General features: G+C 28.3%; 1 protein-coding gene across 1 annotated transcript; it reads left to right on the top strand.

The window, feature by feature from the left end:
• Positions 1-11,055: 11,055 nt before the first annotated feature.
• On the top strand, positions 11,056-13,077 carry LOC105137579 (xyloglucan galactosyltransferase KATAMARI1 homolog). Its single transcript, XM_011043370.1, has one exon. It carries the CDS (start codon positions 11,283-11,285, stop codon positions 12,831-12,833), a length of 1,551 nt encoding a protein of 516 aa, XP_011041672.1. The 5' UTR covers positions 11,056-11,282; the 3' UTR covers positions 12,834-13,077.
• Positions 13,078-15,826: the final 2,749 nt, after the last annotated feature.

The raw sequence follows: 15,826 nt of genomic DNA, 5'->3' as shown, positions 1-15,826 counted from the left end.
ACATTTCATTATATATATATATATATATATATATTTTTTTTTAGATTAACGTGGGTGTCCGGGCCAGCTTGCGCGCACCACGACTAATCCCACGGGCCCTGAAGTTAACGACCATGTAAGCCTCCAGTGGCCATCATATGAGCAACCAAGGACTCGAACCTGAGACCACAGAGGGAGCAAACCCCTTAGTCCCAAGTCTTTACCACTTGGCCACCACCTAGATGGTTAATATGGTGAGTTTCTTGCCAGTTGCCATCGTGGTTGTCAGACTTGACTCAGGTTCTAACATAGAAAAGGGTTTGATTCGTTGGGGGGTTGGGTTCATTTGCATGTCAGCGAGTCACCTTGGTTTAATATTTTTTTATCAAAACGACATTATTTTGTTGTTTTTTTAAATTTCATGTTGATGACTCGATTGAGTTTGGTCAGTTTAATCGAGTCACAAGTTAATTTACTGAATTTAACCATGTTAATGTTTTTTTTTATATTCAAGTTAAATTAGGGTTTAGATCAAGTTTTGCCGAGTCAAGTCTAGTTTAATAACTATGATTATCATTAGAAAAAATGTCAATAATTAAATGTTTTTTGGATATTTAGGTTAACTTACATATGTATTAATTAATCTTATGGGTCTTAAAATTGGCGATAATGTAATCATTTAATAGCCTTGAGATTTATGAAACTCGAACTTATGGCCTCTAAAAAACAAATCTAGGATCTTATGAGTGGAGCTATACCCCCTCATGATTAAATATTTTTTGTATATTGGTTTGTAATAAGGTGGGAAAGTAAAAGAATTTGGAGATTTTTATAATTGCTCATGGAAGATGCGGGAATCAGACTAGGTGAGGGTGGTGATTGACTTCAAATTCGAGGAATGATATTTAGTTTATTATAATAAAAATATTCAGGCAAGAAAATATCCAAAAAAAATCTAGAAATCATGCAAGTTTAAATCTATATACATATAAAATAATAACTCATGATAAACTTACTTTGAATATAAATATAATAATAGAATTTTAACATGGATATGAATTATATATTCAAATTTACAGTTAAATCAATTCAAAATTCTAATAAATATATATATATATATAGATTAAAACAAAAGAAAGTACCTGCTAAAACATTTTTAGATTATGAAATTTTTCTTGTTTTGAAAGATAAATTTTTTCAAAGAATTTATTTGCATAATCGTTTAATAGTGATAGATATCACTTCTTGTTATTAAAATGTTTGGATTAATCACATGGAATCGCTCATATTAAAAAATCATGAAAAATATTGCTCGTCCTGTGCACAGAGAGGGTGTGTTAGGCACACTAAGACTCGTGAAGGAGAATGTAAGAATTCTGATGAATTATGTGAAGGAACCAATAAAGGTAGTGATTTGAGCATAATCTATGCAAAAGAATGTGAAAAGGGGGACAAAACGTGTCGTATCGGAATGTTGAATGGTCGTATTGAGTGGTCTTGAACGTTGATAAGAACCCCACCACTCATTATTCCAAAGCTGGTAGGTTGGTGTGCTTGCATTATTGGGTGGAAAAACAGTCTCTCGGACAACCCTACTCATTCCAAGCTCAACACAAGCTGGCCGAATCGATGGACAAAGCAAAAGTAACGTTTAAAGATTTCTCAAAGAGTGTTTAAAAAGACAAATCAAAAGAGAGAAAGAACTTTTAATAAGTGGGTTTATTTCTTGGTTACTAAACACGTTATTTACATTGGATTTATTAAAATTAATTTTAATATTAATACAAGTAACTGGACAAGTTAACTCAATTAAATTTGAACGTGTTAAAATCAAGAAATTAAAAGGAAAAGATGAAATAATACTGGTTTTTTTAAAAAGAGTTTAGAAAACAAATCTAAATTAATCTATTAACCTGATCATGTTCTGATATAGTTAGACCCGATTAGGTATAATAATTGTTTTGCGTATTATTATCTCTGGTTTGAGTTAAAAAGGAGTTAAAAACAATTTTTCATAAGACTAATAAATTGGATTGAATTTCTAGTTTAAGATATGATGAGATAAAGATTTAATCTCGTTGTGCAGATATAACATTGTCAGAGCAAAAAACTTTTGAAGATTGTGGAAGATGGAGTACCAATTTCATAAATCATATATAGGTTATAGTATTAATAATAGGGCCCCACGTACCCTTAATTCTTGCTAAATTACAAGATCGATGTGTAATATCTTCCTGTATTCAAATTTACTCCCTTTGTGCACATCTATATATATAAATGGAATAACTCCACCATGGAAAAGCATGGTGATTTTTGCAAACATTGTTACTCTATTTATTTAAAATCAATGAAATTGAATGTTGTTCCACCGAATTGATTATTAACTGAGTAACATAATATTATGGTGGTGGAGCTAGTTGGGTTTGGGCGTGATCATTCCAGACCTAGCTAGGATAGCAGTAAATTAGATAATTTAGGCTTGAAATTGAACCTTCAATGCTAAACCCGAGTTTTTTACTTGCGTGATGGGTTTATAGTAATGGAACTCTAAGGTCCAAGCCAATTTTCTTAAAAAAATTATTAAAAATCACATTCTTGAAAGCTAAAGCATGAATATTGATGTCTCTCAGTCTGCAATCTAATTGATGTCTCTCGGTCTGCAATCTAACACTTGCATAGCTTCATTTGCTCTTCTTCTTTTTTTCTTTCATTCACTAAGATTTTCGGGTATATGTTTAAAAATAAGCTGCATCCATTGACAATTCAAGCGATTCTTTCTTTGATAATAATACTAAAAAAGGAGGGGCACATGTTAATTGAACAAGAATTATGTTGGTTATACTTAAGGGTCTAGCTCCGTGATCCACTGCAAGGCTTGTTTTGTGACTGACCCGAGTTCGATCCTTTTTGTATATCTATTTGTCATTCCCGCGATGCCTTACTTGTCTATTGAGCTTGCAGGATGTCTAGTTGAGCCGTGAAATTAGTCGTAGTGCGCGCAAGCTGACCCGAATACCCACATTAATAAAAAAAAGAATTATATTGGTTAAAATAGTTTAACTTGTCAAATTTTAAATTTATTTTTTAATAATTATGAATTTGAGTATTTTCAGAATTACTGAAAAAATATATAATTATTAATTTTAAAGTTTATAAAATTAGTTAAAATAAAAATAAAAATAAATTTATTCAAATACTCATATTAATAATAAATAAATAATTAATTATCATCATCAATTGGATAGAAAAAGAAGGGGCAAGGAATCTGCAATCGTAAAAATCTGGTGATATGGTGTGAAGCAACCAATAAAAATGATAGATTTGTGCATAATTCATTCAAAATAATGTAATAAAAAAGGGTAACAAAACGTGTCTTGGTGGACCTATTAGTGGTCTAAAACGTTAATTATAACCCACCACTAATAATTCCAAAGCTTGGCTGGTGGACTTGGAGTTATTTGAAGTTAGTACAAGGTCATCAAATTAAAAATTTTAAAATTAAGGTAATATTTTATATGTTAGAAAATAATATAAATTATATATTAAGATTTTATTTGATAGTTTAAGTTATTAAATTGAGATTGTTTTTTTATATAATATTAAAATCTTGACAATTGAGTGGTTATGAGTTTGAATCTTATTATTTTTATTTATTCAATAAAAATTCAACATAGATTAATATAGATCTCTGTAAATCTCAAATCTAAAGGATTTTCATTTAATGAAATGTGTTAAAAAATAATATAAATCACATTTTGAAATCTTAACTAATAGCTTAAGTTATTGAGTTAAAATAGTTCTTTAATATTACAATCATTTTAAAATAAAAAAAATAAAGATAATAGAGGCAAAGCAAACACTGCTCCTTATATTCTATATTTTAAAAATATATAAATTCATTACAAAACTACTATAAAAATAAATTTATTTTATATTTTTTAATTAAATATATTTGTATTTTTATTTGTTTTTTTATGAAACACCACCACATATAATATAAAATATAATTTTTTTCATACACAGACGCGCGTATACACATATGACCTATAACATAGAAACAACTTTAAATTGGATGGAGTTTTTTTTCATATTTATATCATCCTCTCAGGTTTGAATTTTTTAAAAAAAAATACGAAAACAATTTTGAAATTTAATCCTATTTTGGAGGAAAAAGTATGGAGTCCAGCTGTTCATAAAAGGGTCAACTTCTACACGTCTCAACCCAGTAAAATCTAGTATTAGACTATCCATGCATTGCATGGAGAAGTTGTCAACTATATTAATTTAAATCCTTCACATACACTTGTTAGTTAGATCTTACATTAATTCCTGCTAAAATATGAGATTGACACGTGAAAATTAATCCTTGCTGCCCAGCTTAGGTGCTGAAGTGTTTCATGACAGGCTAACAAAAGACATGTTTGTGGACACGTGTTGGGCGATTATGGTGCCATATAGTCAGTCTACATATACAGGGCACATAATTTATACAATGTGCTGGGAGCTTGCACATTAGGTTTTTTTTATTTTTTTAATCAATGCAGTTGGTTAGATTAGTATCTTAATTAATTCTATAAAATTAATAATTAATAATCATATAAATTTTTAATAATTATTATTTAATAACTATAAAATTTGAATTTAAAATTACAGAAGAAGCAAATCTTTTATCTCAACCTTTTATTATTAGATCACCTAATAACTAGATAGGAATCTACTTTTATTATTGTGTCATATAATCAGGTTTTTTTATATTTTTTATTTTAAAAATATAAAAATTTATTTTAAAACTATTCAAGATAAATCATTTTTATTTTTATTTTTATTTTTATATATAACCAATAAAAAATATTTTTTTTATATTTATTTTTTTCCAATTAAGCCGGAAAAACATAAACCTAGTCACCAACTAGTTTAAGTTCCGCCACCAAATTTGGCAAAGCGATAGTGAGTTCTCAATTTCCGTGCCTGGTAATTAATGAATTGTTTAATTATTTATTAATTTCTTCGAGGAGCATCCACGGGGATGGATACCTTTCCTTTTCCCATATGCCATTTAATTTTTGTCGGTGGATCATACTTTCCATGGACTATTAACTTCTCCCCGTAATACTTTTAGTCAATTTGAAATACATTTACCCGTGGTTACCGGATCGTGAAGTTTCTCAAACCTTTTCAGTAATTCGCAAGAAATCAAAATATTCTCTATTAGCTGGAAGCTTCACAATGCAAAGCCTAGAGTATTTATATCACTCTCAAAATCAACTCATATTACAAATTATCACGAAAAAAATAAGCCGTTAAACTCGGTTTAATTTAAAAACTTTATTTAAATTAAATAATAAAAACATTAATATAGTAAAACCTGTTTCTCTTTATAGATAATGAGAAATTAATCACCATGTATGTAGGAGGATAAACAGTTGAATAATTATTTTAATTTTTTTATTTAATAATAATAAAAGATTTGAGATCTGCATAATAAATTTTAAATTCGAGTTAGTGTGTATCTTTTATAAGAATTTGGAATAATTGAAATTTTATTTGTTTATTTAGACCCATAAAATATACTTTTTAAAAAATGAGATTTTCTAGAATATAAAAAACAAAAAGAAAATATCAAGTTAATATAAAATTATATTTTTTAAAATTTATTTAAAGAAGTAAATTTAAATAACTTCACAATGCAAAGCCTAGAGTATTTATATTACTCTCAAAATCAACTCGCATTACAAATTATCATGACAAAAACAAGCTGTTAAACTCGGTTTAATTTTAAGAATTAATTTAAATTAAATAGTAAAAAAATTAATATGATAAAACCTGTTTATCTTCATAAATAATAAAAATTTAATCATGGTTTTTGAGGAGTGTGATATAATAATAAAGGATTTGAGATCTATATAATAAGTTTTGAGTTTGAGTTACAACATCCATCCTTTACAAGAACAAGAACATGTGATAACTAGAATTTTAATTATTTATTTAGACTAATAAAATATACTTTTCAGAAAATAAAATTTTTTTAAATATAAAAAATAACATCAAGTTAATGAGAAATTATATATTTTAAGTTTATTTGGAGAAGTAAATTTAAATAATATACAAAGCTGATTCGACAATATTATTTTATTGCTGAGAAAAAACGATAAAAACAAAAAAAAAAAAACAAATTTTTGCCGTATAAATGCAATGAAATCCTGCAAATTATGCATAATGCATCAACACATGAACCTTCTAAGCATGTGGAGAAAAATGGCCACTAATTAGCTTCTGTCGATGGGGGGTCCAAGCTTTGAGGTCGTTCACCATACTTGGGCTGCCAAGCGTCCAGTCATACACCGAAGTTGCATGATATACACAGGCAAAGGCACAGACGCAAGAACGTCCCTTTATGAGTCACAACACTACAAAAAAACAATTTGTCGGCAATGAAACGATTCTACATGTCGTTTTGTCCTTTGAAAGGGCCACGAGAAAATGGGTACGCCAGCTATCTTCCTCCGTTGATAAAGCTTGTTGTTATCATTGGGTCATATGCTTTTGCACCACACGGACGTTTCAATTTTGCCCCAGAGAGAGAGAGAGAGAGAGAGAGCACATCGTGGATTTTTATTTTATTTTTATGTGAGGAATTCTAAAACGCTAATCCATGATTCCCATGTCAGAATCCAAATAAATTTACAACTATGCATTTTTGGTTTTAATGCATTTTTAAGTGTTTTTTTTACTTGAAAATATATTAATTTTTTTTCTAGTTCTATCTTCAAAATCATAAAAAAAACTACTAAATAAAAATATCAATTTAATTGTTTTTTAATGCAAATATACTTTTGAAAAGTATAAAAAAACAAAAGTTATTGCATTTATATGTTGAGTATTGATGATATATCCAAATAATTTATGTTAAGGTGGTGATAAGTGTGATGCCATGCTTTTTAGGAAAATTACATGTTTTCTATTATTTTATTGTAGTGATTTTCTAGTTCTTTTCTTTTCTTTTTGAAGAGATTGTTTTCCTAGTTTGTTTATTTTTTGTCTAGTTATTTTAGGGTTTTTTCATAGTATATATATATATATATATGGTTATGATAACTTTTTGGTAAGTTGAGACATAAATATTTATGGTGTTTTTAAGGATTTTGACATATAACAAGTCATTTTATTATCTGTTCATGTCTACATTAATTGATATCAAAACTCAACTATTCTTAATTATATATTTTTTTATTTTATATAAAAAGTTTAATAACCTTCTAGTAAGTAAAGACATAAATAAATAAAATTAAATATTTTGAAATAAAAAACTCATTTATATGATCAAGGAATTGATGATTATGTTTAATTTAATTTTAATTCAAATGTATTCCCTTTATATCTTTAATGATTTTAATTTTTCAATTTTAATTATGGAAAAAAATATCTAATTTAAATCTATTTATTTCAGGAAAAATGCACTTTTTATGTCTTCATTTGGATGTTTTTAATTTATTTATAAGTTTTTATTTGGATTATTAAAATAAATATCCCATTTAAATCTATTGTTTTAGGAAAAATAAGTTTAATATATTTTTAATTAAAAAAATACTTATGTAGGGGCACCGCATTAATTAACACACTCCAAGTCCTAATATCATTTCATTCTTTAATTCCATCCCCTCGTAAAATATTAACGTTAAATATATGCTTAATAGTATATTACCTGATGTTGACGATGTCCTTGATGCCCCTTTTCTTTATATTAAACGATATCGTTGGGTCAATGGCGAAAAATCCAACACGTGTCCAATTACGTCATGCGGACGTCATGGGTCAACTTTTTTAACAATAATTTAGCTGCAGTGCGTACAACTTATTGTATTTTTATTTTTATTTTTATTTTGAGAAAATATATAATCTTGTTTGGTAATAGTAAATTGCAGAAGTGATTAGTGATTCCGGAGTTCTTGAGAAATTACTTTTTTACGCCCCTTTATATTTATTATTTAGTTTAAAAATTCTATCGTTATATAGATTTTATCTTAACAATTATTTGTTATATTTTTTCTTTTCAAACCTTTCTCATTTAATCTCTTCTTTATTTTTATTTTTAAAAAAAATTCAATTCAAGAAGTCTAGGCTGCATCACTTAGAAAATATATAGCAAGAGAAAATATTAAAATAAAAAAGTTAATATTCATGCATGGCACCATCAATCTTTAATACAGGCCGTGTGATTTTTTACTTTAAATGTGTTATTAGCTACGGCCTTAGGACAGATTATGGAGAGATTATTGGAAACATTTAATCTACCAGAATAAAAAAGTACATGAAATTAAAAGTTTAATGGTGACAGATAATGAATTACTAGTTTCCATTTGTGTGTATATTGACTCGATTCGATTAATCTATAAATGAACCCTAATTTCCTCCTAATTAAATAATTATCATTCTATCTTTTATCACTTGGCATTGATGTTTGATATTTTTGTAAACTATAATTGAATATTATTTGAAGATCACAGTACCATACATGTGTTTATAAGATTAATAAGAAGAAGGAAGTTAATTGTTGTGCTCGTAACAAAGCACCAAGAAAACATTTCACTTAAATATATTTTTTTCCTTCTAATTTTATTTTTATAATATGAAATTTGTTTACTCTGATTTTATAATTTATGTTATGAATTTAATAAATTAATTTATATTTTTCTAACTAATTTTTTAGCTGATTTTTTTATTTAATATTTAATTGATTTATATAGTTTTTTTTTTACGAAGTTACTCTATTTTTATCATTTGATGATAAGTTTAGTTGGTTAACTCAAATTAAATTATTTTTTTTTTAATTTCATTATTCGATGTAGAATTAATTAGAAATTAAATTTTATAATTTATTTTGATTAACTTCTTATTAGATTATTTTAGTCACATGACTCGAGTTGCGGAATTGATATGTTATCTCGGGTTGATTTGAATTATTTTTTAAAATACTTTTTTATTTTTTTTTTAACTTTATCTTTCAATATTGAATTGATTAATAATTAAGTATAGTAATTTATTTTGTTATTTTTTATATAAGCTTATTTAGGGCTTAAATTTAAAAGTTTAACTCAAGTTGAGATTCAATATGTTTTCATTTTAATATTAAAAAAATATATTATCTTTAATTTTTTAGTTAAAATATATTTTTAATAATTTTTCAAATTATTTTTAAATTCATCAAATTAAACAGATTATATTATATAATTTCTGCATAATTTAGTTATATAGATTTTATCTTAACAATTATTTATTATATTTTTTCTTTTCAAACCTTTTTCGTTTAATCTCTTCTTTATTTATATTTTTTTTTCAATTTGAATTCAAGAAGTCTAGGCTGCATCACTTAGAAAATATATAGCAAGAGAAAATATTAAAATAAAAAAGTTAATATTCATGCATGGCACCATCAATCTTTAATACAGGCCGTGTGATTTTTTACTTTAAATGTGTTATTAGCTACGGCCTTAGGACAGATTATGGAGAGATTATTGGAAACATTTAATCTACCAGAATAAAAAAGTACATGAAATTAAAAGTTTAATGGTGACAGATGATGAATTACTAGTTTCCATTTGTGTGTGTATTGACTCGATTCTATTAATCTATAAATAAGCCCTGATTTCCTCCTAATCAAATAATTATCATTCTATCATTTATCACTTGGGATTAATATTTGATATTTTTGTAAATTATAATTGAATCTTATTTGAAGATCACAATACCATGCATGTGTTTGTGAGATTAATAAAAAGTAAGTTAATTGTTATGCTCGTAACAAAGCACTAACAAAACAAAACATTGCTCACTTAAACATATATATTTATTTTTTTATAATATAAGATTTGTTTGCTCTGGTTTTATGATTTATATTATGAATTTAATAAGTTAATTTATATTTTTTAGTTAATTTTTTAGCTGATATTTTTTTTTCATTTAATATTTAATTGATTTATAATTATTTTTTATATATAGTTTGTTTTCTACGAAGTTACTGTACTTTTATTATTTGATAATAAATTTGATTGATTAACTCAAATTAAATTAAGTTTTTTTTTGTTTTTTTTTAAATTTTATTATTCAATATAGAATTGATTGGAAATTGAATTTTATAATTTATTTTGATCCACTTCTTATTAGATTATCCTAGTCACATGACTCGAATTGTACGCTTAGTGTGTTACCTCAGGTTAATTTGAGTTATTTTTTAAAATATTTTTTTATTTTTTTTCTAACTTCATTTTTTAATATTAAATTGATTGAAAATTAAATTTAATAATTTATTTCATTATTCTCTATATAAGGTTATTTAGGGCTTGAATTTGAAAGTTTAACTTAAGTTGGTTTGGATCAATTCAATATGTTTTTATTTTAATATTTTAAAAAATATATTATATTAAGTTTTTTAGTTAAAATATGTTTTTAATAGTCATCTAAATTATTTTTGAATTCATCAAATTAAAAAAATTATGCTATATAATTTCTGCACAATTTATTTCTTTTTTTTACTAGAAAACTTGCTAATAACATTTAAATAATTTTTTTATATTTAAAAAACAGCCTTGACTTTTAATATTACACAAGTGAATAATCTAGTTTTAACTAATGTTATTTGTCTTGAGAAATGATAATTTTTTTATTAATTAAAGTAAAGTTTTAAATCTCTTTTTAGTTTTAAACTCATGATACATGAAATTTGAATAGAGAAAGAGAACTCCAATACTATAATTGGATGAAAAATGATTCTAATCGATTATCAAGTTAATTTAAATTAATTATTGTTACAAAACCAATATAATCAAAACTACTAGGTATCTTCGTAGTTTTTATTTTATTTTATTGTAATGTGTACATTTCATTTAATAATTTTTTTTAACTGTCACGTTTTCCGTTAACTTGAATTTTCAAATCACAACAGCTATCAAACTATTTTATTTAGTTTTTTTTTTATTTTCAATCCTGTTATTTTGTCAATATTTTTAAAAATCTGTGCTATATATATTTTTTTTAAATCGATTTTTGCTGCTTTGTTTTCAGTTTTAAGTTATTAAGCAACATTGCCACATGCCAGTCTCAATTTCTGTCGGTTACCTTCCTTCCTCGGCCCGAAATCTTACCGTACACTTGCTCTCATCACATAACCTTGTAGGATACAAAAAGCCCCTCACCAGCCCAGGCACAACTCAAGAAACTCCACGAACATCCAGAAACTGTCTTCACTTGACACGCTCGCTTATCTCTCACCACCATTTTTTCCGGCGAGCCGGAAAAGTGAAGTTCTCATGCTGCTTCCACTCTCAAATGCTTCATCTTCTCCTGAACCCCAAATCAAGAAACCAAAAACTCCACCTGATTTCCAAAGAAAAGACTCATTTAAGTCACCTAAAGCATTTCTTGCTGCTCATTACCCTTCCTGTAACCAACCTCGCATATGTCTTTTCCTTTCCGTTTTCTTCATTCAAATCCTTCTCCTCATCGCTTTCCGCTCCCTTCCTCTATCCTCACACCACCGGCGCCAGCACTTCCCTTCTCCCTTCAGCACCAGACACCACCGACACCTCAACCAAACCGTCACCACCATCACCACCGCAACCACCGCTCCCAGCACAGTGAAAGAGGAAAGTTCCTGCGAGTCTGGCAAGATCTTTGTCTACGATCTTCCGAGTGCCCTGAACAAGGAATTGGTTAGCAATTGTGATGAATTGAACCCGTGGAGTTCAAGCTGTGCTGCGTTGTCGAATGATGGATTTGGCCCTGTAGCCACCGGAATCTCCAGTGTTGTACCGGAAAATCTTTCTCCTGCCTGGTACTGGACTGATCAGTTCGTGACTGAAATTCTTGTCCACAACAGAATTTTGAATCACAAGTGCAGAACTCAAGACCCCAACAATGCGACAGCCTTTTACATTCCGTTTTATGCTGGACTTGCTGTCGGAAAATTTTTATTTTTCAACAACTCATCAGCTAAAGAACGCGACTTTCACTGCGAGATGATGCTGAAGTGGGTTCAAGGCCAGCCGTATTTTCAAAGAAATGAGGGTTGGGATCATTTCATGACAATGGGAAGGATTTCCTGGGATTTTCGACGGTCCAAGGACAAGGATTGGGGCTCGAGTTGCATTTACAAGCCAGGTATGCGAAACATCACTCGCCTTTTGATTGAACGGAATCCGTGGGATTATTTTGATGTTGGTGTCCCCTACCCTACTGGATTCCACCCTCGACAGGACAATGATGTTGTCCAATGGCAGGATTTTGTTCGAAATCGTAACAGGAAAAACCTTTTCTGTTTTGCTGGTGCGAAACGTAGCAAATTCAACAATGATTTTAGAGGGTTGCTATCGAATCATTGTAGGAATGAGTCTGATTCATGCCGAGTAGTGGATTGTGCTGGTTCTAAATGTTCTAATGGAACGTCCTTGATTCTTGAAACGTTCTTGGATTCTGCATTTTGTTTGCAGCCTAGAGGTGACAGTTTTACAAGAAGGTCGATTTTTGATTGCATGATCGCTGGTTCGATTCCGGTCTTGTTCTGGAAAAGATCTGCTTATTATCAATATGAGTGGTTCTTACCGGGTGAACCGGAGAGTTATTCGGTGTTTATAGATCGAAATGAAGTGAAAAATGGGACCACATCGATTCGGAAAGTGCTTGAGAGCTATAGCGAAGATAAGATTAGGAGAATGAGGGAGAAGGTTATTGAATATATACCAAAGTTTGTTTACGCGAGACCTCAAGGAGGTTTAGAGACTATCAAAGATGCATTTGATGTTGTTATTGATGGTGTTTTGAGGAGATTCAAAGAGCAAGAGCAGCCTGGTTACAAGTGGTAATTGGAGGAAGTTAAGATGGTGATTTGGGTACTTGGGATCCAATTTGTGAAGATGATCATATACCCAAACTTTAGAAGACTGATTTTTTACAAGAAATTTTATATAGACACAGTTATTACAAGTTGTTACTACAGATTTTTGGTATATGTATTCTTTATAATAATGTTTTATACTACAGTTGTAATTCGTTTGAGTCTGAGGACTAGAAATTTTCAGAAATACATGTTGTGTAATTGGGCTATAATTTCATTAGCTAGGTAAACTGAAGCCTCCTATTATCGGATGGATCAGGCAGATCACCAATTGCTGGTGGTGGTATGGTGGTCCAAGCTCCTTTTTGTTGGCTGGAGACAGCTGCAATGGATAGCTGGCTAGTTGGGTGTCAAGCGTCATGATGAAAGAAAATAGGCATGGTGAATTTGTTTGGGAGGACCGTGTTATGATCCAAGCCCATGGATCTAGACATAAAGGAGAGATAATGTATAAAAATAGTTAATGTCTGCCAAAGAAAACTCCGAGATCAGCACCTGTTGATATTATTTTGCGTTGTGTTTGTAGTTTTATTTCTGTTTGATTCCTTCCTTCTTTCATTTGGTCTCTAAGAGCAAATTCCATGCTCATAAGTTTGGTTCAGACATTAATGACTGCAGTCATGTTGACTTGTTTTTGCATTTCTTTAACTTCTGCAAATTGTGTAGGAAAAGGTGTAATGTTTTGCATTAACAAATCAGTTGGAGTTGCAGGATGGGTATGGTGAATCTTTATCACTACTGTGCAGGGCGCGCATCTGTATCAACTCTGCCACTACCAAAACGAATCAATGTGTAGAACAGAAACAGTGAATCTAAGTTTAGAACAAAAACAGTGAACAGATAAGATTATCTTTAAACATTTGGATGTGATATTTCTGCTAGTAGCTTTATATTGTTTTCATGCACTTTTAGGAAGGAGGAGAGCTCGACGGGTGCTTTAAAATCTCTATGGTGGGCCTTCCAAGGGTAAAACGCAACCTGAAGGAATCTCTCTATGCTATATTTTTGTACTTATAGGCAACAGAAGCAAAATGGGCTCCTCCTTGTTATTTAAAGAAAATGAAGGCATGGAAAGCAGGAATTACTTGTTTTTTTTACACTGTTTATATAATTAAATTTAATGAACAATCCAATTAACATAAATAATATATATATTATTTATGTAAATAATACATATATTATTTATGTAAATAATACAAGAGAATTACATTATTTATATAAAATAGTAAATAGTACAATTCTTTCATGGGAGTGTTAATTTTTAACATTTTAAAAAAAACTAATTTAAAATGAATTTTATATATAATAATATTTTATTTAATTTTATTACACTCTAAAAAATTATAAAAATTATAGTTCTTATTAGATATATATAATAACAATAGTTAAATCCATAATATTTAAATTAAAAATTATCAATATTAATATATATATTTTTAAATTATTTTATAATCTCAATTTTAAAAGTATTCTTAACCAAACACATTAAATTATTTTTTTAATTTTAATTTCAATCATAATTTTAATCAAATATCTATTTTATAAAATTAATCTTAATTAAAAATATTTTTTATAAATTATTTTTTTAAATAATAATTATAAATAACAGTTATCGCCGTACCACTGGAAAAGTCAATAAAAAAATGCAAGCTCTCCTGTGCCTGTCTTGTCGATGGGATTTCTAGCCCGTTTTAAAAATTATGAAATCTGTGTTGGTGGGGAGACGAGGTTAAATGAAAGGGAGATGGAAAAGGACAGTGTGCTGTATGATTGCAATTTGCATGGCTCAAGGCAAACAGACCATAAAGAATGAGAAAACATGCTAAATACAACATTTTCAAGCATGCAGACTGATGATTATTTGTTTAGCCTAGGATCAACATTTTAGAACTTTATATTAGCACCCCGCTCAATTTGTATATGAACCATAAAGTATTGTGTTTGTTTTTTACATTGCGACAATAATTACTATTTAAAATATTTTTATTTAAAAATCTATCAAAATAATATTTTTTTTATAAAAATTATATTGATTGATATATCAAAATAATTTAAAAATATAAATAATTAAATAAAAAAATTCTAGTTTTTTGGCAAACACATCAACATGGTTAAATGCCTTGATCATAAGTTAGCTTGATTAACTCAATTTATTTATACCAAAATAACAAGGTTTTAGATTTTTTTTAATGAAATAATACTGTTTTAGTATTTGTTTGAGAGTTTGATATGGATTAATTTTAAAAATATTTTTTTATGAAAATGTATCAAAATAATATATAATTTTTTAATTTATTTTGACATTAACATGTCAAAATAACTAAAAAACACAAGAAAATAATAATTTAAAATTAAAAACAAATCTAAAAAATATGATTGAACGGAAATGCCAAACATTACCTTAATTATTTTAAAAAATACAAATTAACATTATTTTCATAAAAAAAAGTACAATTCAAAATAAAACGGACCCAAATTAAATTCCGGATCCACAGGTCACCGGTTAACCCACGTAACCAACCTAGGTTTTCTAATTACAATGTCAACTTCTCTTATTCCATCATTCCAATCTCACAGCTCAGGACCTGCCATGAGAGAAATGTATTATTTCCTTTTCGTTCTCAAGTTTAGTATAAATAATAACATGACGAGCAAACTTGCTTCCCATCATTTAGCCGGAGAGGAAGAGTTTGAGATAATCACTGAGATTTGGCATTCTCACTCTTGGCTGGAGGATTTCTCGAATATTATCAGTGATATTAGACATGTTTTAAGCCATCGTTGTTAAACCTGATCATTCCTTCACTCTTTATAAATTATAATCCAGTTTATTCATTCAAATAAATCAAATAATAGGCCGACCTGCCATGGACGCAACGAGATCACCTGAAAGGAAGAAATAATAATACAACCCAGTAAGTTGGTTCTTGGATCAAAACTGATAATTCATGGACTTAAATA

This window comes from Populus euphratica, unplaced genomic scaffold (genome assembly GCF_000495115.2).
Source record: "Populus euphratica unplaced genomic scaffold, PopEup_1.0 scaffold149.1, whole genome shotgun sequence".
NCBI lineage: Eukaryota > Viridiplantae > Streptophyta > Magnoliopsida > Malpighiales > Salicaceae > Populus > Populus euphratica.
This window is presented reverse-complemented; position numbering and strand designations above follow the sequence as displayed.

Excerpts from the sequence above, each read along its gene's own strand:
- LOC105137579 (XM_011043370.1), top strand. The coding sequence starts at position 11,283 with ATGCTGCTTCCACTCTCAAATGCTTCATCTTCTCCTGAACCCCAAATC.